The following is a 26372-nucleotide window of genomic DNA, read 5'->3' on the forward strand; positions in this document are numbered from 1 at the left end:
TTCCCATTTTACAGATAGGGAGTTCAGGCTCAGAGAATTTCAATGATAAGTCCCAGTCCACATAACAAGGGGCAGAGCTGGGGTTGATCCATTTCCCTTCCATTAGGCTACCCTGTTTCCTAGAGGGAGTCCTTTGGCCCACCCTCACTTTTATGTGAGCATCTTTGAGGAGGATGTCAAGTTGCTAAGAGACATTCGGTAACCATGGCTTTCTTCTCAGTTCTTTTGAAAGTAGGTGGTGATGATGTGCCAGGGTGGAGGGAATGGGGAAGGAGGTGACAGAAGACGAGACTCTGGAGAGAGTAACAGCCAAGAGCTGGCTAAGGCTATGGATTTTCTCTGTTCACCTCAAACTTGAGTATGAAGAGTCAGAAACTGAGAATAAGGTTAATGCAACACTTCTGTGTACATCAAGGAAACACACAGTCTTAAGGATGAAGGGGAATTGGGATAATTAATTTGGAGAAAAATCCCTGCTGTCTAAGAACTTATGACCGTGGTGGGTTACACCAGTAATTTGGAAGGAGTTACTCTCCTCAAGGGCATTAACTTTAGTTCCAGGGATTCTATAACCCCATGCAGTGTTAGCAAATGATATTTCTTCCTGTGAACTATTTTCTTTATTCCTTGCTGCTTTCTTTGGCTTTACCTTGTGCCAGACCTGAAAATCTGGAGCTGTCTGCCCAAGTCCAGCCCCCTCCAGAGCACAGTGGCAGGGTTCCAATTCCTTATGGCAGTGAGTGTGAAGACATTTCTGCATGCAGGGTAATATTTATGGCTTTGTCAGCTGTTGGCACCATAGACATGAGCTCAAGATGGTCAAAGAAGGTTTAGTGGAAGATGAATGTTTATTTAGAATGATGATCTAAGGACCCACGTTACAGTGTAGCCTCTGGGAAGTAGTCCCCTTCTAGTCCAGAACATTGCCTGAGAGAAGGAATTTTTGGTTCAGCAGTACCCAAGGGTCAAATGTGACCAAAGATAGTGACCATTTGCCTTTAGAGTTGCTGTTTACCTCAGAAGGCCTTCTGGCTGCTCACACTTTTGTGTGTGATATGTATCTTCTTGTCCTCTTTACTGATTCCATCTGAAGATGTGGTGATTGACAGGCTTATGTGTTTGTTTCCACCCCCACACTGACTCCATGACTCAGAATCAATTGACCATCATCCTGGCCTTAGTGTTAGTATTTATTTCTGGAAAAGTAAGAGCTAGATCTTTCAAGCTTTCAATACTATTACTTTATACAACATATTTAAAACTTATTATGTTTGTCTCATCCTCCTAATAAACTTCCAGGTGGGCAGAAAAAAATATTATGCTCCTTTGAACACCAAATGTGGTGATTCAATCAAATTTAGGAGAATAATTGATGGAACTAGGGCTATAGCGAGGTTTTTCTGATTTCTAAATCTATATCCAGGGGTAGACAAATTATAGCTTGCAGGCCAAATCTGGCCGATTGCGTTTTTTTGTTTTTTTTGTTTTTTTTGTGGTCTGTGAGCTAAGAGTGGTTTTCTCATTTTTAAATAGTTGTAAAAAAGAAAACAAAAAAGTGCATAATATTTCATGACACATGAAAATTATATGAAATTCAAATTTCAATGTCTGTAAGGCTTTATCAGAACATGACCAAGCTTATTCATTCACATATTGTCTATACCCTCTTTCCAGCTACAGTGACAGAGTTGAGTAGTTGTCACAGAGACCTTATGGACCTTAAAGCCTAAAATATTTACTATCTGGCCCTTTACAGTGAAAGTTTACCAACCACTGAAATAGAAGATCAAGAGAGACCCCTGTATTAGTTTGCTAGGACTGCTGGAAAATGTTGTTTGTTTGTTTCTGTTTTTTTGAGATGGAGTCTTGCTGTGTCACCCAGGCTGGAGTGCAGTGGCGTGATCTCGGCTCACTGCAACCTCTGCCTCCCGGGTTCAAGCAATCCTTCTTCCTCAGCCTCCCAAGTAGCTGGGATTACAGACCTGTGCCACCATGCCCAGCTAATTTTTGTATTTTTAGTAGAGATGGGATTTCACCATGTTGCCCAGGCTGCTCTTGAACTCTTGATCTCAGGTGATCCACCCGTCTTGGCCTCCCAAAGTGCTGGGATTACACGTGTGTGCCACTGTGCCTGGCTATTTTGTTCGTTTGTTTTTGATTGACTCTCGCCGTGTTGCCCAGGCTAGAGTACGGTGGCATGATTTTGGCTCACTGCAACCTCTGCCTCCTGGGTTCAAGCAATTCTCCTACCTCAGCCTCCCGAGTATCTGGGATTACAGGTGCCTACCATGAAGCCTGGCTAATTTTTGTATTTTTAGTAGAGACAGGGTTTTACCATGTTGGCCAGGCTGGTCTCAAACTCCTGACCTCAAGTAATCGGCCCACCTCAGCCTCCCAAAGTGCTGGGATTACAGGCATGAGCCACTGCACCCAGCCTGGACTGCTGGAAAATGTACTACAAACTGGGTGGCTTAAAATACCAGAAACTTATCGTCTCATGGTTCTGGGATCTAAATGTCCAAAATTCAAGATGCCAGCAGGGATGGGCTTTCTCTGAGACCCTGGGCAGAATTCTTTCTTACCTTGTCCTGGCTCCTGGTGTGGCCACAATCCTTGGCCTTCTTTGTTTGTAGGTGCATCTGTCCAATCTCTGCTTCTGTCCTCACATGGTTGTCTTCACCTCATTTTCCCTCTGTGTGTGTCTGTCTTCAAATTCCCCCTTTTTGTAAGGATGCCAGTGTTATTGGCTTAGCACTCACTCTAATTACTTCATCTTAACTGGGTCATCTGCCAAGATCCTATTTCTAAATAAGGTCACATTCACAGGTACCAGGGATTAGGACATCGACATCTCTTTTTAGGGGACACAATTCAACTCATAAGACTCTTTCCACAGTAGCGTGTTGTCCCCTTGTTATCATTTATCATTTGTCTTTTCCTGCCTTCCTCCCTCTGTTCCTCCTTTCCCCTTCTCGCTTTCTCCTTCCTCTTGCCTCCCTTGCCCTATTCACTATATATTTGACAAATATTTATAACATCCCTGCTGTGTTCTCATTCTTATGCCCAACACTGTGCTCATGTATAGGGTAGAAAGATGACTAACAGTTGGTCTCTGGTCCTGGTGAGCTTACAGTGCAATGCACAAGATAACTCACCTGTGGTGAGTTTTGTAAAAGGGGTTTATATAAAGTACAGTGGAAATTTGAAGGGATCTTAAAGATTTAAATTCCTAAATATTGAGTAATAATATTTGGAAATCATTGACAGTGCCTATTATTTAATGTACAACAGCTGTGACTCAAAAATTATAGATGCTAATATACATTGAATTTTAATTTTTATAGATTTAGGGGGTACAAGTGCAGTTTTCTTGTGTGGATATATTGCACAGTGGTGAAGTCTGGGGTTTTATTATGTACCCATCACCCAAATAGTGTACATTGTACCAATAGGTAGTATTTCATCCTTTAGCCCCCTCCACCCTCCCCCACTCCCTCGCACCTTTTGGAGTCTCCAGTGTCTATTATTCCACTCTGTATGTCCGTGTGTACACATTGTTTAGCTCCCACTTATAAGTGATAATATGTAGTTTTTGGCTTTACGTTACTGAGTCATTTCACTTAAGATAATGGCTTCCAGTTCCAGTATAGAGTTTCCTTACCATTCCTTTTTTTTTTTTTTTCTTTGAGACGGAGTCTCGCTCTGTCACTCAGGCTGGAGTGCAGTGGTACGATCTCGGCTCACTGCAACCTCTGCCTCCTGGGTTCAAGCGATTCTTCTGCCTCAGCCTACTGAGTAGCTGGGACTACAGGTGCCCACCACAATGCCTGGCTAATTTTTGTATTTTTAGTAGAGACGGGGTTACACCATATTGGCCAGAGTGGTCTCGAACTCCTGACCTCGTGATCCGCCTGCCTCGGCCTCCCAAAGTGCCAGGATTACAGGCATGAGCCACCACGCCCAGCCCCTTATTATTCTTTTAAAGTCAAAATGTATAGAAATGTTCTACTATCTTCTCTGCTACAATTCTTTCAACGCTTCTTCCTTGTAGCATTTACGGTGTCAGATTAGGATATCCAGCATTGGGGTGACAGCCTGAGTACAGGCCTTGTGCCTGGTTTTTTATATTAATGTTGATGGCTTTAGAGAGACTTGGTCTGCAGCTTTGTGGGATGGATCCCGTCACCATTCAGTGCTTTTTGTCCAAATATGTTGCTTTTTGTTGTGTCTTCTTTGAGGCTCTTTGTTGCTCTGCTTTCTGCTCCTGGCACTAATTGGCCACATTCAAACACTGTTGTGAAGTGTGTGAAATGTGTTTTGACAGCTTCTCGTCCGCTAGCCCCAGGGCTTAGTGTCCTGCTGGTCTTGCAGGAACCTCCTTGCCAGGGTCAGGGGTACTTATTAGTTAAGAAAATTTAGGCAAGTCACTTAATCTCTGTGTTTCTTAGTGTCCTAAAATAAGATTAATAACTACTTTATAGGATAGTTTGGAAGTCCAAGTTTAACAATGTGTGTCTGGCCGGGCGCGGTGGCTCACATTTGTAATCCCAGCACTTTGGGAGGCCGAGGTGGGCAGATCACCTGAGGTCAGGAGTTTGAGACCACCCTGGGCAACATGGTGAAACCCCTTCTCTACTAAAAATACAAAAATTAGCCTGGCATGGTGGTAGGGGCTTGTAATCCCAGCTACTCAGGATGCTGAGGCAGGAGAATCACTGGAACCCGGGAGGCGGAGGTTGCAGTAAGCCAAGATCGCACCATTGCACTCCAGCCTGGGTGGCGAGAGTAAGACTCCATCTCAAAAAAAAAAAAAAAAAAAGTGTGTCAAGGGGCTTTAGACATGGAAAGTATTATATGAATGATAAATGTCAGGAGGTATCATTAGGATTGTTACTAATTAAAATTATGCTCTGGAAATTCCAGAGACATTTTCTTCTTTTGTGAGGTCGTAAAAGGCATAGTTATCATTGACGTTAACTTGCTTTGGGTATAGCCTAGACTACTGGTTCTCAAAGTAAGGTTCCAGGACTGGGAGCATCAGCTATACCTAGAAATGTGTTACAAATGCAAATCCTTTGGCCTCACCCCATCCCTTCTAAGTTGGAACCTCCAGGGGAGGGGCTTAGCAATCTGTGTTTTAATAAGCTCTCCAGATGATTCTTATGCCTCTGAAGTTTGAGCTCCGTTGGCTTACAGCTATGCCCAGCTGGATATGGGTAGGCTCTGATGTGCTGATGTTTTTCCACCTGAGCTTCCTTTCCCATATGGAAGGGGTTCTGTAGGCATAAATGTGTGCCCCTAAGATTGAGCTGTCACAACATGCCTGCCACCGATGTTTGCCATTTTTCAGCATAGGAAAAGATCCTAGGATTGTAGGTTCTTGAAGCACCATATTTGCTAAACACAAATGAATCAGGGATTTTGGTAGGGGTCCAGAGAGGGGATTTTAAGGTGCTCCCTAAGTGAGAAAATAACAGTTGGATGAGATGACTGGTAAACTATTCTGTGAAATTCAGTAGAGCTGCTCTGAGCTTGGTTCCTGTTCTGGATACCAGGTTTTTGTCTTTTTTCTAACATCCTTAGTCTTCCTCACATGAACACCCATCTGTTAGACTGGGGCCTGCCCCTGCTCTGCCAGGTCTGAGAAAAAAAAACCCGGGAGTTTGCTGTACACCCTGTGTTTCCCATCATGCCCCTGGATTGCAGCCATGCCACGTCTGTTATGATATAGTTACATGGGTAAAGTGAAACCATGTAACTTTACCCATGTAAATAGGTTACATGGGTAACCGGACAATAGTTACATGGGTAAAGTGAAAACCAGAGCGGTGCATTTAATGAAGGTGGAAAAGGGGAAGTTGTGGGAAAAACATTAGGCAGATCATGGTACTGTCATGTTGATTCACGAGGGAAGAGGCACATGGTAGGTATTCAATAGATGGATATTGAATGAATGAAGGAAGAATGAATTTGGAGTTTGGGGAGCTAACCAAGCTACTTAACTTCTGAGCATCTATCTTATCCCAGATGAACAGATATTATGGCTTGATTGAGTGAACTATTAAATATGTTTAGTTTTAAATGCACACACAAATAGATTTGATCTTTCAGTAGTCTGAATTTCCTCCCATCAGCTTTCCCTTAATTATCCACAAGTGTTCCAAGCCTTCATTAGCTAAATAGGATGCAGATGATGGTCATTAGTCTGGGATATAAATCCTGCTGGCACATTCAATGGCTTTTCACTTGGTTAATTGAAATTTTCAGTATTCATGGACTACAAGAAAACACTGTAATTTTATCATTTATTTGGTGGTATGTTTTTTCCTTTGGCTGATGTTTTATAATTATGCAGTTTTTTAAAAAAAAATGTGAATGCCATACTTTGCCTGGAGGGAATACCACTGTATCCAGTGTATATCTATCAATACTAGTCTACTAAAGCATGAAGACCTAATGGAAATTCATACTTTGTCTAGAAATCCTAGAATTGGCTGGCTAAACTGTCTAAGAAAGCATCCAAGTAGTGTGCACTTTGGGACTCATTGATTTAAGTGTAAGAGACTTCCAAATTGTTAGTAATGTGATAGGTCTAGTCTTGACATCTACCAATGAGTAAGAAATCATCCATTGTGTCTGTGAGGTGCAAGGTATCAAATGGAGATGCTTTATGCAGACATCATTCCTTTAAATGGCTGTTAGCTTTCAACTGTATTTGACATTCATCAAACCTACCTGGCCTCTGTCTGGTGGTATCAGGCTGAGAGTGAAAAACACACCCAAACACAGGTACATACATACATAAAGGAACAAGTAATACGTGAAATAAAATTTCATAATATTAGTATCTTAGAGATTCAATTTCTGAATTTCTTAATTTTATAATTCAATATTTAAGCAATTCTCTTGCACATGACTGTTCCAATTTAATGAAGTGTCAGATGTTTGCTGTTTTAAAAATGTAAATCTTAGTTATAAGCATTACATAACAGAAAATGACACAGTAGAGATAGAATAGATTTATTTCTGTTTCTTTCTCTAAATTGAGTTTAATGGGAATAAACAGCATTGTAATAACTTTCAGAGGTAAACTCTCTCTTAGAAAAACGAGTATAGGACATATGGATTTGGCTGGTTGTAGTGGCTCACACCTGCAATCAAAAGTGCTCAGCACTTTGGGAGGCTGAGGTGAGAGGATCACTTGGCCCAGGAGTTGGAGACCAGCCTGGGCAACATAGTGAGACTCCATCTCTACAAAAAATTTTTAAAAAATTAGCCAGGCATGGTGATGCATGCCTCTGGTCCCAGCTACTTGGGAGGCTGAGGTGGGAGGATTGCTTGAGCTCAGGAAATCGAGGCTGCAGTGAGTCATGATTGAGCCACTGCACGTCTTTCTGGGTGACAGAATGAGACTATCTCAAAATAAACAAATTAATTAATTTTTAGAATATATGAGGTCTCTTTTCAGTGCTCAATCACTTTGCAAAAACATTTCCACCAGCGAGAATTGGGTAAGCAACATACCTTCTGGAAGTCTCTCTCTGTAGGCTGGACTAAATGAGCCACCAATTACTGATCTCCTATCTGCGGGCTCTCTGTCTAAGGACTTATTAGGGACATTTTTTTTTTTAATCCCAGTTCACTTTTCCTTTTAGGTCAGTTTTCCCTTTCTGCCCACTTGGAATATTTCTACAAACAGTTATTAATGTTAATTTAGGGAAGATATGTTGGAGTACCGGTCTTCTAAATTAACCACGAATGTATCTCAAAGTCAAATGTAAAGGCATTTTATGTTACGCTTTTGTGAATCACCCGTTGTGATGGTTAACTTTACATGTCACCTTAACTGGGCTAAGGGATGCCCTGGTAGCTGGTAAAACATTATTTCTAGCTATATCTGTGAAGTTGTTTCTGGAAGAGATGAGCATTTGAATCAGAAGACTGAGTGAAGATCTGCCCTCACCAAGGTGGGTGGGCATCATCCAATCCATTGAAGGCCCAAATAGAACACAAATGCAGAGGAAGGTGGAATTCGTTTCTGTCTGGGCTTGGACATCCATTTTCTCCAGCCCTCAGATATTGGAGCTCCTGATTCTTGGGCCTTCAGACTTATGCTGGTGGCCTCCCTCCCCCTTCCTCTGGGTTCTCAGGCCTCCAGGCAGGGGCTGAATTACACCACTGGCTTCCCTGTGTCTCCAGGCTGCAGATGGCACATTGTGGGAGTCCTCAGCTGCCATGATCACACAAACTAATTCTCATAAGAAATCTCCTCTTATATATCTCTATATATCCTACTGGTTCTGTTTCTCTGGAGAACCCAAATTCATCTGTGAAATTCTCTTCCCCTCTGTAGATAATCAGGAGCTGACCATATTATTTAGTCAGATATGTTCTTTTATCAGAGGATGAAGAAAGAACTAAGCAGTATGCTCATTGATTTCCAAACAATGTGTCTGATAAAATCAGGTCCACTTTCTTCAAATTGGCCAAGGCTCTCATGACCTAAAAGGAAATGAATACGGGTTTCCTCACTTCATAGTGAAGAATTCAAGACCCCAAGGCCAGTGATCCACTTTAAGCTCACAAGGAGGTCTGTTAAGAAAGGACAAGAATTAGGCCCTAGACTCCTGAGCAAATTTGCTTTTCTGTCCAAAGGTTCTATCATAAAAGGCCAGCAAACTTTTAACTATAATATGGGGTCATGTTCAACTAGAGTCAATCAGCCACAGCCAGGATCTGCCCTTGGTAAAAGTGTGTCAAAGTAGATTGTAGTGGACTTGGCAATGCTGTGCACAGAGCTCCCTGCTGCCAGGAGTCCTGCCAGCTGACTGCCCTCAGCTATCAGTCCTCCCAGGAAATTGCCCTTGGCTGGAAACAGTCATGTTGCCCAGGATCACGCTGCCTTCCCAGGGCAGGCCTCTGTCTCACTCCAGCTTGGGATGAGTTTAACCTGCTTCTGAGCTCTCCATTTTGTTGGATGAGATCTTTGTTGAGTCTGCACCATGGTCCAACTTCTTTATCTTCTCTATCCCACATCCTTCCCTATCCTCCTATAAGTGGTGATCTCAGGAACACTTCCTAATAAAGCTTCTGCTTGCTAATTTCCATAATTTCCATCTCACAGTGTGCTTTTTAGGGAACCTAACCTGTGACCTGTGTCTTTAGATTGCTTACCATCACTATGAGCGTCCAATATCCTCATGACTTAAGTCTTCATTTCTCTCCTATCAAAATCTGCTTTTGAAATTATTTAAAAAACAAGCTGGGTATGTTGGCTCACACCTGTAATCCCAGCACTTGGGGAGGCCTAGGCAGGCAGATCACCTGAGGTCAGGAGTTCGAGACCAGCCTGTCCAACATGGCGAAACCCATCTCTACTAAAAATACAAAAACTAGCTGGGTGTGGTGGTGGGTGCCTGTAATCCCAGCTACTCAGGAGGCTGAGGCAGAAGAATCGCTTGAAACCAGGAGGCGGAGGTTGCAGTGAGCCAAGATCGTGGCACTGCACTCCAGCCTGGGAGACAGAACGAGACTCTGTCTCAAAAAAAAAAAAAAAGAAGAAATTATTTAAAAAACCCCCCAAAACTCCAAGGTATAACAATATGCTTTTAGAAGGGATCTGATAAACTCATTCCCTTTCAGATGTAATAGACCAATGAACTATAATACATGAAGTGTCCAATTTTCCCTTCTGCCATGACAACCCCCCCATATCTTAACATCCCTCATGAGTTTGTCTATTATGAATCAAAGCCTTATGCTAAAAACAGAGCTCTAATAAGTGAGATTTCAGGCATTAGTTTATAAATGGTCAAAAGAGAAGTCTCACCTATCTAAATTCTTTTTGGGAAATTGCTAAAACTGTCCATGTATAATACTGTTCACTTCATGCTGGTCACCCCACTAACAAGGTTAGAAGTCAATGCTCTAAAAAAGTCACTTGTGCTTTATTGTGCTTGTGCTCCTGTGACAAACCCAGCATCATGCCAACTTTGGTGGAGGTGACCCATTAGGAGTTTCCTTTTTAGTAGAAAAATATTGATACAATCATCAAGAAAGTCACAGCATGGCCAAGTCACCATTTTTTGAGTCTTTCATTTTCAGTAATTAAGGTGAACATGTTATTGGAAGGTTTAGAAAGCCCACCCAAAGTCACTCACAATAGCTGCAATTAGTAAACTGGAATGCCAGTTAAAGTCTTTTGAAGCGGAGAATGAAATGAGACTGACCAAGCGTCTACGTAAACTCCCCTTAGAAAATGGCTAAAGTAAGGGGATGGACTCTCATTGACCCGTGCCACCCCTCTTTCACACTCATTCCAAGTCTTGAGATTTTGCATACGTTTGCCATTTGGCTAAAGTGTTTCCTTTCTACAAATGCAACATTTAAAATTACCTATGTATATATATATTTTTTACTGAAGCTAATTTCACCCATCTCTGACTCTAAATTTCCCTCCAAACATGTTTCTTTGGTCACTTGAGACTGTCCTCAAAGGTTGACTGGTATTGTTTAATTGAAGATCATTTCCCCTGGGGCTATGGCACTAATGTCTGAATTCTTAGACATGTTCCTTAATTTACTCTCCCTAGGGTGGCAGTGCTCATGCATCTTAAAGCTTACTTAAAAATGCAGTTATGGTCTCTTGAGTTGCCCCCACATGGACTCTTCAGTAGCTGGAGAGTGGGTCCTCCCTATGTTCTGAGTCCCATTTCAGACAGAGAATGAAACTTGAATTCAGGGTTGAGCAGAGAAATTTTCACCGCTAGACTTGCATTTCCTGGAAAAAATTTTAGTTGCATTAGCCAGGGAATCAGGATCATTTCTATAACTAGCCCCTTTAGGGTTTAGACCAGTTTTCTCAAATGTGGGCAGTTTTTCCCGCTAGAGAACATTTAGCAATGTCAGGAGACATTTTTGTTTGTCAAGACTGAGGTAGGTGGAGATTGTCAGTAGCATCTGGTGGGTAGAGGCCACACATGCTACAGAACCCCCTACAGTGCACAGTGTGTCCCCACATGCCCTCAAAACAAAGAGTTATCTAGTCCAAAAACATTTACAGGGTCTTCACTGAAAAAGCCTGGTTTAGCCAAACCAAGCAGATAATAGACAACAGCTTTACGCTAAATATAAGGTGTATTTTGCCATTATTTAGAAGTCTTTTATCTCTCTTCTTTCTTATATCCCTGAGCTTCACTTTATAATAGTGTTTCCTGTGAGGCTGCTTTTCCAGCACAGTGCTTCCAAAGAAATGTTTTGGGATAAGGACTGCAGTTTTGCCACGTTATTTTCTTTTGCATCTACTCAGTTCATATTTATTGGTTATCTTCTTTGTGCCAAGCACTGGGCTAGTAATGGGACTACTGCAATGACCAAGTTTCAGTGGGTCTTTACATTCTTGGAGCAGAAATCTGGGAATCAACACTGAGGCCTCTCTCATGGCACAGTGCTCATGTGTACAAATGAGTAAAGATGATGACAAGTCATAAGGAAAACATCTGATGGGAAGATTGTGGGTGGGGTAGTTCACGGTAGCATGTGGAATGCTGCCTGGTTCTTTGGCTTTTCTCTCTGTCCTGCCCTAATCTTTGAACAGACAGCAAGAATATTATTTCTTACATCCCCATTGTAATACAGAAATGAGAGAAACTAAGATATACCTGGCAGCACAAAGAGCAAGAGGACATGAAATTTGCAGGGCTATACCTGTCCTTTCACCACCTGCTACTGTGTTTCAGGGCTGAAATTAGGTCAACAGGATAGATCCTGGTAACTAGAATGCATCACGTGCCCTTATTCTCTTTGAGTGAAGATGACTGCTTCTCTATGGAAACCATTTTCTTCTTTTTTAATTTTTTGACAATTCTGCTTTTTGTGCCTGTTTTTTGTGAACTTTTCATTTTGTCCTTCTTTTTGTCTTTTGCCTTTCCTCTTTTCTTCTGCCACCAGAATTCTTCCCTTCTTTCAGTTTTCCCTTTTTAATTCAAACTTTCCCAGTAACATTTATTCCTTCCCTCTCAAATGAAATAAAAATGGCCAGCAAACCAAACTTGGAGATTATATCTAACCTAAACCTTGAACTTAATTTTTTAAATTAAAGATGCACTTTTGTATGTGTATTCACATTCTGTCTTTTCTGTCCTTTAATATTGCATGTTGTTTTGACCCAGAATATGTGCTGACTTAGATCCTTAGCTTTCTCACATGCTTATTGCAAAACAGACAAACAAACAAACAGAAAGCAAAGCAAACCAAAACCTTAGGTGAGGTGGTAAATATTTTTATGATGTTAAAATAGCAGAGAGTAGGAGACAGTTTATATACACTAGATTTTCCAGCCATATACAAGCATGTTTATTGCAGCATACTTTGTAATAGCAAACAAAAGAAAACAAGAAACAACAACAATGAAAGAACCAAAACCTGTTGATCAATAAAGGAAAGCATAAAATTATGATATATTCATATTATGACATGTTATATAGGTATTAAGAAGAATGAATTAATCTGCATGGGCTGAACTGGAAAGATGTTGATAATATATTCTTAATTAAGATGATATGATCATAAGAACGAGACTTCTATATAATATGTGCAGACATATTTGCGTGGGAATAGAGAAAGTGTGGAAAGATGAATACAAATTTGTATTATGGGTTACCTCAGGAGGATAGGGTATAAAAGAGACTAACTCATTAAGAATAAATATTAGTTTTATAATTAAAGAAAATGTAAAAAAGTTTACTGAAAAAAATCTCAATACTGTTTGTATGGCTGACCATAGCTATGTATTTATTCATAGGATTGTCCAAAGGGAACATACTTGCATGTAAATCCCAATATAGCCTTGAATGTTGCAGTGCCTTTTGAGTGGTTCATCAGGCCAAGCAAGTATACATACAAATGTGTGAGAAGTCAACTACAGGGAGAGTGAGTGCATTAAAGATAGCAGAAAGGAGATAGCAAGCCCTGGTATTGTTCAGACTCACAAATCTCTTACATAGGCAGAAGCTCCATTCTCCCACGTGGGCTCATAACAGCTGTCATTTGAAAGATTGGGCATAGCTGACTCTAACATTATGCACATATCTCTTTAAGACAGAAGATCATATGTGTTTGGAGGTGGGTTCTGGAGTTAGATGGCTTTGCTTCCTGACCTAACTATGTCCAAGGTATATAGCAATTAACCTAATTGTGCGTTCGTTACCTTGTTTGTAAAATGAAGATAACAGAATCCTTACCTCACTGAATGGTTCTTGGCCCATAATGAACGTTCCAGCTTGGGTAGAGAAGCTTTGGGAATAGTGAAGGCAGACACATTTTAAAATTCACAGAAATCAGTAGGGGACACAGAAGGTAGTGCCTACCTTGGATTGGAAATGAACGTGGAATGGTCACTATCATTATATGTTAACAATTCTAAAGTGTTTTCCATCTTCCTATTTTGTAGACCACCATTTTCAGCACATTGGCCAGTGAGAAGTCCTTATCTGACTGCAAAAAGGTAAGTCAGCATCCAAGAATTCCAGCATACTGTCAGAGTAATAAAGGCTTCAGAGTTGGTGATATTTGAATGAAAAGCTGTGATATCAGTGAGGATGTTCTGATGGAATATTATGGCTCTCTTTCTTTAGAGATGGAAATGTGAATGGTTTACTTTAAGGATGTGGGAAACTCCATTATTTGACAGTATTTTGTTATAGAGAAGCTCTGGTTCCATATATTTACATATCACTATTATCTGATACTTTATCCTGGCAGATGAGCATCAGGAGAGTTCAGAGAATGCTGTATAAACTGCATTGCAGGCTTCTATATCTTTGTTTGTAAATTTAAATATAATAAATGTAAACCTAATATAATGTAAAAATAATTTTGTATTTTGAAAGCTGATCATATAGCATAAAAATCTGGTTTGGATTCACCACAGTCAAGCTTGAGAAGTTGTCATGCTTTGCAAAAGGATTAGCTTCACTAGCATCTGATGGAAGACATCCCTGTGATAGATCAACTTTGAAGACTCCCTGCTATAGTCTCGTGTCTAATTCCTGGCTTTTGCAGGCCAGGGGTCACATTTATCCACCTGTTTAATCTCAGATTTAGCTAGATATTCTCCTTTTGGGGGGAAGAGAAGTGGCTTCATAGTCCAAACAACTCAAATTCTTTGACACTATCTATTGATACAGAAAACCAGCTGCATATAGAGTTGACCTGTGCATAATATATAATTCCTTGGCATTTCTTAAGATTTTATATTATGGCATTGTCTGCTGTGCTGCTTCTGTTTCTAATGTTGCTTGATATGGAAGTAGGTAGCAGAGTTACTTACCTTTAAAGGTGGTGTGAGGGCCTACTGCTCTAAGTACCATTCATTTAATTATTTTGATAATTTTAAAATCTATTTTATTACATCTCCATCTTCACTGAATTATGCTATATTTGTCTTGTTCTCTGCACTGAGTTGTATGCTGCCTGAGAATGAAGACCATGTATTATTTTTAGAATTATAGATCTTGGCTAGGTGTGGTGGCTCATGCCTATAATCCCAGCACTTTGGGAGGCCGAAGTGGGCGGATCATGAGGTCAGGAGTTCAAGACCAGCCTGACCAACATGGTGAAACCCCATCTCTATTCAAAAAAATACAAACATTAGCGAGGTGTGGTGACGTGCGCCTGTAATCCCAGCTACTCGGGGGGCTGAGGCAGGAGAATTGCTTGAACCCAGGTGTTGGAGGTTGCAGTGAGCTGAGATTGCACCACTGCACTCCAGCCTGGACGACAGAGTGAGTGAGACTCCGTCTCAAAAAAAAAAAAAAAAAAAAAGAAGAATTATAGATCTTAGAGAATGAGAAGGACTTCTATGGGACTTCTAGTCTCACCTTTTTACTGGGGTGGGACTGCCACTGATATCATTTATAGATGGACCTCTATCTCTTAACTGAATATTCTATTGTCAGGGAACCCAGTGAGCCTATGTGTCAGGCACACTAATGTGCACTAGGGAGACAATCCACAGTGTTAGCAAGTTCTTTATTCTACTGAGCCAATAGCTGTCTCCTTTAGATTCCTTCCTAGATATTTAAGTATGAAGCCAGTTAATATGTTTTTCTGAATCTCCTTTCTACCCCATCTCCAGGCTAACAATTTTCCTTTTTCATTTCAATGGGACATTGATATGATTGATTTCCAAGAGCATGGACTATGAGATCATGTTTTCTGGTTTTGAAACCTGGCTCTGCTCCTCACTACTTATGTGATTTTGGGTTGATTGTATAACCTACTGGTTCCTTACTTTTATCATCTGTAAAATGGGCATAATAATTGTGCCTATCTCATATAGTATAAGAATTCATACATATAAAATGATTACAAAATTACCCAACACATAGTGAATGCTGTATTAGCTATTATTATTATTGCTTCTAGACAAGATTATCCTTTTTTTTTTTTTTGGCTCACACAATCTTTGTTATTGATGTCAAGAATTGTGTGTCATCTCCAGATGTGGTCTGTCTGGCAGAAAGCATCACGGGACTTCTCACTCTACATTCAACAAGCTTTGTTTACACACCTGGTGTATGCCAGGTACATTATAAGGTGTGGGCTATGATGTGAAGGCAAGCTATAGGTTTTCTTAAGTGTAGCACCACTACAGTGTAAGATGGCATCAGTTTCTACTTATGAGCCATATCTTTCTGTTGGCTATGTGAAGTTTGAAGTCTTGTATGTGGCCTTAAGGCATTTTCACATGAGCTGCTGTTAAAACAGGACTTTCTTTTATATTTATGTAAATGATTCCTTGAATATGAAGATAGGACATTTAGCTATTCCTATTGGTTTTTAAAATTTTTGATCAATTAATTTTTTGAATTATCCAATTCTGTTATTGGGCTTATGCACTATTTCTCCCAGTTCAATGTCATGCACAAATCAACATAGCATAGTCAGTTTCTATGACTTCAATTTTATCCATCTAATCAGTTAACAAGTGTTCACAGAACATCTGCTATGTGACATGCATTGGACTATCATGATGAACAAATCACATATGTATGATCTTTACCCTCATAGAACTTATAGATATTAATAAAGTAATTAGCAAAATTGTGATGGATGATATAATTTTTTTTAAGTTGAGAGCTCATGGGATCCCATGCCAGGAGAACCTAACCTAATCAAGGCATCAGGGAAAATTTCCCTGAAGAAATGATGTTCAAGCAGAGATCCAAAGAATGAATGAGATTTGGCTCCATGAGCACAACATGGTGGCAGAACAGCAGGTGTGAATGTCTACAGGTGAGGGGGAGAACGATACAAAATTCAGAGTGCCTGAAAAATGACAACTTGAATTGGAAAAGATGAGCAATGTGGTCCTGGTACAACTATATTAAGAGTTTAAATTATTCTCAGGGTAATGAGAAATTTTTAAAGGGCTTGAATTTGGGAAAGTCGGTGTATGTGCCATGATATGATTTTTAAGATCACTTGGTTACTGAAGGACAGAAGAAGCAGGATTTAGATGTGAAGTCTAATTATAAGGCTACTGCTATAATCTAGGCAAGAGATAATAGTGGCCAGGATCAGAATAATGGCAGAGGGGAATCAAGAAACATTTGAGTATTTCTCAAAATCAACAGTATATGATAGTTTGGTTATGGGAAAGGAAGCAACTAAGGACAATTCTTAGATTTCTGACATCGGCTAGTGTCAGAATATTGGTGCTATTTTCTGAGACAGGAACCACTAGCAGAGGACCATATTTAGGGAAGAAGTTGATGAGTTCACAATGGTATATGTCATTTTGGTGGTATGTGTAAGATCTAGTAAGGATGACTAGCAGACAGCTGGACATTTTGATTTATAATTGAGGAAAGCATTCTGAGCTGAATATATGGATATGAGAGGAATATGCATAGAGAGAATGATTATAAGAGTGGGAATGGATGAGATTACCCAGAGATGGTGTGTAAGGTGAAAAGGAGGAGGGTTTTCAAGAGTCTTGAGGAAAGTTAACATGTAAGAGCTGGGAGAAGACTATGGATTTTGGAGGGAAGAGGGAAACTGAGAGGCCACAGGGGTTGGAAGACACCAGAAGAATGTGATGTCTGAGAAATCAAGTCAATAAAAATATTATCTATAAAAGAAGAGGTAGTCGTAAATATCAAAACTGTTGCTAAGTGATTAAGTAAAATAAAGACTGAAAAGTATCCATTGGCTTTCTTAATACCATAGGCTTTTTGGTTTTATTGAGATCGAAGTGAGGGACACAGAAGCCAGATTGTAGTGGGACTGGGACTTAGCTGGGATAAAGAAATAAAAAGTCTCCCTGCTTTGACAATTCGTACTCACATGAATTCTATCCCTTCTTCCTTCCTTCCTATTGCAGGGCAAGATGGACTTAGTAGGGATAAAGAAATAAAAATGGTAAAATAGAGTCTTCTAAAAGCAATTTTGTTGCAAGAGGAAGGAGAGAATTGAGTAGTTGGGTAGGGTTATGGGTTGAGATATGGTATCTTACAATGAGGCATTTGAGTGTGTTTAAATGCTGTAAGAAAGAAAACAATAGGAAGGGAAAGGGGTAAGGATCCACAAAGAAGGTGGGGAATATTCTCTGAGTGACATCATTGAAAGGATTGAAGACTTTGGATCCTAAAGCACGGAATTATCCCTTGGATGGAGGGACACATCTTGCCCTGCAATAGGAAGGAAGGAAGAAGGGATAGAATTCATGTGTTAATATGGAAGGCTGGGTGCTGTGGCTCATGCCTGTAATCCCAGCACTTTGGGAGGCCGAGGCGAGCAGATCACGAGGTCAGGAGATGGAGCCCATCCTGGCTAACACGGAGAAACCCCGTCTCTACTAAAAATAGAAAAAAATTAGCAGGGTGTGGTAGCACGTGCCTGTAGTCCCAGCTACTCGGGAGGCTGAGGCAGGAGAATTGCTTGAACCCAGTAGGCAGAGGTTGCAGTGAGCCAAGATTGGGCTGCTGCAATCCAGCCTGGGTGACAGAACGAGACACGATCTCAAAAAAAAAAAAAAAAAAAAAAAAAAGAAAGAGTTATGGAAGCAGGGAGCCAAAATGTGACCATACCATCAGATGACTCTGATCAATTTATCTTTTTTTTTTTTTTTTTTTGCAGGGAAGTGGGATTATTGTTCAACCTCTTCTGAGTCTGCACAACTATGTTATCCATTCATGAGGTAGAACGTTTAAAAAAGAAATGTTTAAAGTTGTTTACACAAATACTATTTTTTCTGTTTTATAGGCAGAAAAATCAAGAGGGACTTTGGTAAATATATTATTAATGTCAAGTTACACTATTTTCACAGTATTTATTTAGTCTACAGCTACTCGCCCATAATATTTTATATGGATAGCACCATTCACATGATCAGCAATCTCTGGGCAATCTAGTTTGTTCAAATGAGATCTATCTTAAGAAAATTATTCTAGAGTCTGTGTCACAAATAATGAAATATCTTCTGAGCCAAGAATCCATGCTGCTGACTAACTAGAGGTCTTTTCCACGGTCCACAGACCGTGTCCAATGTACATGAATTTTTTCTACATTCTGAACATTCTTCTCTTATATTCACCACCTTGGTTAATGGCTTCAACACACTTTTTTTTTTTGAGACGGAGTCTTGCTCTGTCACCCAGGCTGGAGTGCAGTGGCGCGATCTCGGCTCACTGCAAGCTCCGCCTCCCGGGTTCACGCCATTCTCCTGCCTCAGGCTCCCGAGTAGCTGGGACTACAGGCACCTGCCACCACAACCTGGCTAATTTTTTGTATTTTTAGTAGAGACGGGGTTTCACCGTGTTAGCCAGGATGGTCTCGATCTCTTGACCTCGTGATCCGCCCGCCTCAGCCTCCCAAAGTGCTGGGATTACAGGCGTGAGACACCGCGCCCAGCCAGCTTCACCATACTTTAATATTATCCCTGGTTTCTCCCTTTCTTTTACTTCTCACATCCAACTAACTGTCAAATCCCGTAAATTCCATTGTGAAACATTCCTGGGATCTTCCTGTCATTTCTTCCCTTTCCTCCTCATCTCTCCTTTAGAAGTTTCCAACAACTCCCTTCTCACTCTTTTCTTATACCACGTTTCCCATATCCACTCCATTTTCCAAAACACTATGAAAGTTACTTTCTGGAAAACAAATAAACTACAAACACATCCATTTATGTCAAATCTGTGAACCAAAAATAAAATTCTAAGGTCCCCCAATCATCTAAAGGGACTTCCTCCTCAGCCAGAGCTCTTAAAACTTAACCTGAAAGACTGGTTCGGGCCATGAAGGGAACTGGGGTGGGACATGCCTCATTATACCTCTCCAGCATTAACGTCAACACAGACTTTAAGTCTGATCAGAAATATTTTACAGCCTGTTCCCTCTGAAGCCTGTTAGCTAAAAGCTTCATCTGCGTGATAAAACTTTGGTCTCCCCCACCTCTTATCGCAACGCAAACATTCCTTTCTATTGATCCCAGGTCTTTAGACAAACTCAACCAATTGTCAGTCAGAAAATGTTTAAATTTATCTGTAGCCTGGAAGCCCTGCCACCCCTTGAGTTGTCCCGCCTTTCAAACCAATGTATTTCTTAAATGTACTTGATTGATGTCTCAGGTCTCCCTGACATGTATAAAACCAGGCTGCATCCCAACCACCTTGGGCACAGGTCCTTAGGACTTCCTGAGGCTGGGTCACAGGCATGCATCCTCAACCTCAGGAAAATAAACTTTCTAAGTTAACGGAGACCTGTCTCAGATTTTCTGGGTTCACAAACCTGTACTTAAGAAACACCTGAGGGATTTCAATTTTATTCAAAATAAATCCCAACTCCTCTTGAGAAGTCGTTACCATTCCTGTTGTCTCCAGTCTCAACTCAACTTGAGAAGTCATTCCCATTCTCTCCACCCTCATCTCCTGGTACTGCACTGGAAGCTGGAGTCTAAAGGCCTTGAGCAGACTGCTCCTGAACGTGAAAATCTTGGGTAACTGTGCCTGGTGTACAAACTTTTTCTTTTTTCTGGAATGCTTTCCTCTCCCTCTGGTCTGTCTGGAAAACTTTTACACTTTCCTGGAGAGGTCCCTTATATTGTCTCTTTCTTTTCAAAGACTATCTTGATTTCTCCAGTAAAGATGAGAGGTTTTACCTACTGGATTCGTAATATTTTATACTTAATATAACATCTAACAACAATCACACACTTTGTCTAAAGTTTACCACATCCCCAGCCCTGTGAGAAGTGCTTTACATGGACTATTCAATTTGATTTTTCTAACAACCCTTTAAGGTAGGCAATTACTATTACCATTTTACAGATAAATCAGTTGGGACCTTCAAACATTATGGAACTTGCTTGAGGACACTCCAGTAGTAAGTGTTGGAGCCACGATGTGAATCCAGGCAGTCTGACGCCAGAAACATTGCTTTTAGTGTTTTGCTACCTCCTTTCCCCTTTGGATTTTAAATATTTATGGATCTGGCTTCCCCCTAAACTATCAGCTCTTAGAGGAAAGGAACAATGACTGATTCTGTTAGGTATAGTAAAACAATACCTCACAGGTAGTAAGAACTCAGTAAACATTTATTTAATGAATGGATTTGCTATACACATGATTATCAATTGGTGTGTGATTATTCTAATATCATTTTGTTTGTTATTAGAAACAATCCTGCTATATACATGATTATCAATTGGTATGAGATTATTCTAATATCATTTTGTTATTAGAAACAATCTTGCTATATACTTGATTATCAATTAGTATGAGATTATTCTAATATCATTTTGTTTGTTATTAGAAAAATCTTTTTTTCCCTTTCCCTAGGAATTGAGAAAAGACTATTTATACTCAGCATTTACTCGTGAAGGGAATTTCCACACTGAAATAAGGTGTTAATGGATAGCTGGGGAGATTGAAGTGTTTTGTTTGGCCTGAGGTAGCAAATCCCCAAGGCCTGCCTCCAAACACCACTTTAGAGAGTTATAAGAACCCTTGTTGTTATTTTCAGTCAAAGACCAGTTTATTCCTTAATTTGGAAAACCAAGGAACATCTAGGGGACATACATGAATTCACTCATTCATTAATAATTATTTATAAAGTGCCTCCCATTACAAGACAGTCGTTATTGTTAACATGTTGCAGAGGAAAAAACTAATGTGCTGAAACATGAAATGACTTACTCCAGGGCACATAATAAGCTTTAGTCAGACTCTTAGAGGATAGGCCTAATTCCTATTTTCTCATTTATTCCCTGTACAACCTCTGCGTCCTATGCTGTTTAACTAAAACTCACATCTAGAAGATGTGTGTTGCGTTGATGAGCACCAGAGATTGCTCCTCAAGTCTGCTCCATAGTGTCTCATGCCGCCTGTTTTATGTTACTGATGTTTATATCTTTGTATCTTGATATTTTTACATCTCTTGGTGCGGGACTTTTGGACCCAGTTATTTTGACTCAGCAATTTTTGTGCAGGAACATTCTGACATAGCACTGTTGAACCTCCAACGTTTTAATTATTTGAAAGTACAGAGAAGGTGCAAAAAGGATATCCTCACCCCTTCTCCGAGGTCTTGTGACTCCCACCCCTAGGGCATATTTTAGAGGTAGGATAGGAATGATAGACAGGTAAGTGTGATAGATGGGGTGAGGGTCATGGAAAGGATGAATCCCAGGGATGGATTAAAGTTTAGGGATGTCTGTTTCACAAATTACTTGAAATGAAAAAAATAGTGGTGTTTCCAGTTTGGCATCAAAATGCTGTGCTTCATCCTGCTGTAATTTCTGTCTACATATGGTAACCTAGAATTCCATCTGGAGTCCCTGTATGTAGTCATAGAAATAGGTTCCTGAGGTTGGAATCTTATTTTTAAACTTCAGCTACCATTTTGATGGTTTATTTTACCTTTTTGGTGGGGGAGGGGACTCTGTTTCTCTCTCTGTCTTCCCCTGCTCTCTCTCTGTGAACTTCTGATATCTTAATCCATATAAATGACAACTTTTAAAAAATAGCTTAAAAATTTCATTTAAAAGACGATTTTTAAAAATAATTTAAAGACAGTATTTAGAAAATGTATTCCTATTGTGTAAAAGAGTGTTGGTTTTAGAATATCTGGGATTTCCTAAAGAAAATCTGTTGGCCACTGTAATGGCATTATTGGTGGCTGTGTTATCTCTTCCTTTCAAATGTTGGCTTTGACTTGGGTTCCCTTTCCTGTTACTAATGATGTGAGTGTGTAAGTGTGCGGAGAATGTGCCCATGTGGTCCGTTGCCCACTGGATGAAGTTTTCATTTTTACTAGACATCAGTAATGCTTCATTCACATAGACAATTTTCCTTCAGGAAGAGGTAACTAAGAATAGAGAATGTAATGGGCTATTGGAAGACTCAACCTTTTCATCAATGTTGATGAATAGGTCTCTAGGTAATCACAACTCAAGGTAATAATATCAGTGGTTAAGACATTTACTGTCACAGTCCTTTGAAACTATATTGTGTCTGGCTTCCTCTTTTAATGTCTAGATGGTGTTCAGTGACCTCCACAAAGCTGGTTGGGCAGATTCCCATGACTCTCAGCCTCTTGGCAGAATTTTCAGGCTGGTAGGTCACAGAGACTTCTTCCCATGCCCTGAGAAAAGGCATGAAGACAAAGTCAGCCGTGTCAGCGGGAGGAAATTCCTCAGTTCTCCTCTGGTATGACAGAATGCCATGTTCTGGAGCAGTCACAGCAAAGAATATCATTTCCAGCAAATTTAAACACTGTTTACTTCTAAAATAGATTTTTGGAAGCAGTGAACGTTCATTTTTGGCAGAGTGCTGTTTTTGCTGACTTGCTATAGGGCTCTCTGCTGGATACAGGATGTTAGATACACATTGCAAAGTTCCTATCTTTTTTCATATGTGCCAATACAGGCCACTAATTTATGGGAAGGGAAGTTGCATCACTGTTAAGAGAAGGGAGTTGCTATACTCTTCTCCCCTCCCTTCACCCCCGCCATATCCCTCCTTTCCTCCCTCTTCTCCTGTCACTGTCTCTGCAAAGAAAGAGCTCCTAGCAGTGTTTGGGGAAAGGATTTGTGGTTCTGGATTCCATGTCCTCTCCTTTCAGGCCTTATTGCCCGGCTTTGGTTTTTATTGTTGCATTTTTCCATCCTTCTCTCCTGAGAGGCAGTATGGTGTGGGGGTTAAGAACACAGGCTTGAGGGCTTTATTTCTGAGATTCTACCACCCATGAGCTCTACAACTCTAGCCATGTTACTTAGCTTCTTTGTTCCTCACTTGTTTCATCAGTAAAATGAGACAAAGAATGATATTGACCTACAGAATTGTTGTAAGGATTGAATTTCTGTTTGGATCCATGGAAAACTCTTACAACAGTGTCTCAGTGGGTGTTCGTCATTATTATTTCATCCCTGCGCTCACAGAGAATGGTCTGAGCCTTGGTAGCTTTGAGTCCAACTTTATCTTTTTGCTCTAACAGAGCAACAATATCAAGGAAAGTACATCAGTAGACTTGGGCCAACATTAGCATTTGGAAAAAACTTGGACTGTAGTTGCACTGGATAAATACCCTCAGATGGTTCTTTAAATCTTAAGATAATTCTTAATAATTGAAATAGACTCAAGTTCAGTTTTGTTATAAGTTCTAGTTCTATAGAAGCAATGCATTTCTTAATAAATGAAGCATAAAACCTTCCAAACAGTACTGTACAATGAATCTACTTTTCTGTATCTCCAACACCTAACACAATTATGAGCACATAGTAGACATTCAATAATGCTTGTTAATTCCTAACTTTGGCATGATATTATTTCTCCAAAGGCCTCCAGAGTAAGGCTTGAGGTAGAAAAGAAAGGAAGGGGAAGAGTCCCCTCTTGGTATGTCTTCATATGCCAGCACCTGGAACATTCACAGGTAGGAAAAAAGTACCTTATTACCTGCTTAGAGGTACAGAATAAAATACAAAATATTCCTCTCCCTCATATAAATATCCATTGCTTTTTCTAAATGTTCATCTCTTTTCACCATTAGCATTATAATATTTTAGAGGAGGTGTCATTTATTAATGTGGTATGGGCTAAGTAGAGTCAATACTGTGGGTGGAGTGTATTTGTGGGCTTTTCTTTGGATTGAAAGGAAGCATTTCAACATATGGATGGTTTGGGCTGATGAATATGAAGTGCTATGGAAATGTGCACTTTTTTGCTTGCAGTGTAGAAGCCATGGAGATAATTGAGTAGATTGAATACTGGTGAGTTCCTCCATGTGATAGCATTACATCTCTAGGCTAGGAATTTTTTATTCTTAAGCTTATGATAATGAAATTTTCATATGGAAAGTCACATATACCCAAGGTCAAACCAAGTAGTCATAGTTCATAGGATTAGAATTCATTGTGGAAAATAGTCTCATGGCCAGAAGAAATGCATTGCGTTTTTATGTGTAACAGTTACCCTAAGCCAGAATCAAGAAATAAATAATAATCATATTTTGTTAAGGTATAATTTACATTCAGTAAAATGTAGTGATCTTAAGTGTACAGTTTAATGACTTCAATTTTTAAATTTTAGCAATAGAATCACATCAGTAGCATTACCTGGTGCCTTTTGGGGTGTGGGATTTTTTGTGAATTGGCATTACTGCTAACCACACCACTGCCAATGCTGGAGTATACCCATTATTCCTTCCTGGCAGCTGCTATAATTGTCACTGTCACTTCAGAATTAACAGCACATTTAGATACATGGATGTATAATATAGTCATTGTCTGTAGCAGTATCATTGCTAATAAGAAAGGTAGTTAAGGGCAAATGTCATGGAATATGTTGCTCTGATCCTCTTTGAGCTGTAATTATTGTGGCTGCATCTGCCTGAAAACGAGTTTCAAGAATATGACCTTTGTAGTCTCTGGTTCAGGGATATATTGGAAACAGTAATAATTAGCAGTACAACCCCCCCTTCCCCACACATACACCTTAAAAAAGCTATTTTAAGCTACCAATAAAACACAGGTTTTTCTCATAGCAATTCCAGACAGCCAAATAGTTTAAAGGGGAACAGAAATAAAAGAGTCTTGCTAATCTTGCAAACTGTGCATGCAAAGGGCATTTAATAATAGTACTTTTTCTTGCATTTTTTTTTGTTGTTGTTGTTGTGAGCAAATGCTGCAAACTACCAAGTTCAGCTGTGTAATCACTAACTTGATTTCACTCATTTCTTTGTTAAGTACTAAAGATATTATGGTGTGCTTTTGGCTGTAAATTGTGTTTCCCTTGTGATTCTAGAGTTTTTCTGCTTGGTTGCTATATTATTGAGCTTCAAGGGCACTGTAGCAACTTTTTCTCCTTCCTTTTACCTATTTTCCTTTCAGATTTTCCAGAATCTTACATAATCAAGACTGGGCAATAGTTATTAAAGTATGTGCACGTATACACATGCATGCATTTAATTTTACATAATGTATTCTGGAGGGTGAGCTTTCATAGAGATACAGTCATTCCTCAGTATTGGTTGCAGGACCTCTGTAGATATCATAATTCACTGAGGTTCAAGTTCCACAGTCCACCCTGAGGAAACCATGGCTATGAAAATTGACCCTTAGAATCCAGGGGTTCTACATCCCTCAAATACTGTGTTTTCAATCCACTGTTGATGGAATCTGTGGATGCAGAACCCTTATTTTCTTAGTCTACAGCAAAATGTGCTAGATGTGAAAAGAAGCAGAAAAAAACGTAAAAGATGAGTCAGTATGAGAAATGGAGCAGAGTTCGTGTAAATTGGATCTCTGTAATGGCCGGCAACTCTTTTTCATAAAAGTGGAGTAATCAGAATACTTAATTTACCTCAATTAAGAGTGATCACTCTGGCTATTGTTGCTCAAAATGGCACCAAATCACTCTACAATTGAGCTAATTGCAACCTCTGATTTAGTGGCTTAGCGCTGTGATTTTTCTTTTGTTTACATAAATGATCTGTGGAGCAAAAGCAATCCCTCCTTCTCTCCTCCTGTTTATTGTTTTTCTTTATTATTTTAATTCCACCCTTTGATGATTGCTATAATCTCCTAAATCATTGCTCATGTTAACCACTAGATAGAACAGCTATGTAATGGTGACCTCAGAGCTGTTAGACTAAGCAGCCAGTATGGTGGGTGCACCATGAGACCCAGACTTACCTGCCACGGACTGTGCACCTGGTCCTGTGAATTCTCCTGCAGGCTCAGGTAAGGCAGAGTCAACAGGATGCAGTGTTTCAGGGAGGGCTATTTCTGTGTTTACAAAAGGAGTTGTCCAACTCCACAGAGTTGACCTCTGTGGTCATGTCTAGTTCTAAAACTCTATGGTTTCATTACTTGC

At 40.0% G+C, this 26372-nt stretch overlaps 1 protein-coding gene across 5 annotated transcripts in view; it reads left to right on the plus strand.

The window, feature by feature from the left end:
* RASGEF1B (RasGEF domain family member 1B) overlaps positions 1-26372 on the plus strand; it is a 620736-nt gene that overhangs the window by 203604 nt on the left and 390760 nt on the right. For 4 of the 5 annotated variants that reach the window (XM_009447655.5, XM_054682937.2, XM_054682934.2 and 1 more), the window contains exon 3: positions 13451-13504. In XM_009447655.5, the coding sequence (XP_009445930.2) occupies positions 13451-13504 (54 nt within the window). Of the gene's footprint in view, positions 1-13450; positions 13505-16133; positions 16297-18141; positions 18203-26372 lie in introns of all 5 variants that reach the window. The other variant, XM_054682938.2, reaches the window with a different exon arrangement.

Source organism: Pan troglodytes, chromosome 3, assembly GCF_028858775.2.
Source record: "Pan troglodytes isolate AG18354 chromosome 3, NHGRI_mPanTro3-v2.0_pri, whole genome shotgun sequence".
In the NCBI taxonomy this organism is placed as follows: domain Eukaryota; kingdom Metazoa; phylum Chordata; class Mammalia; order Primates; family Hominidae; genus Pan; species Pan troglodytes.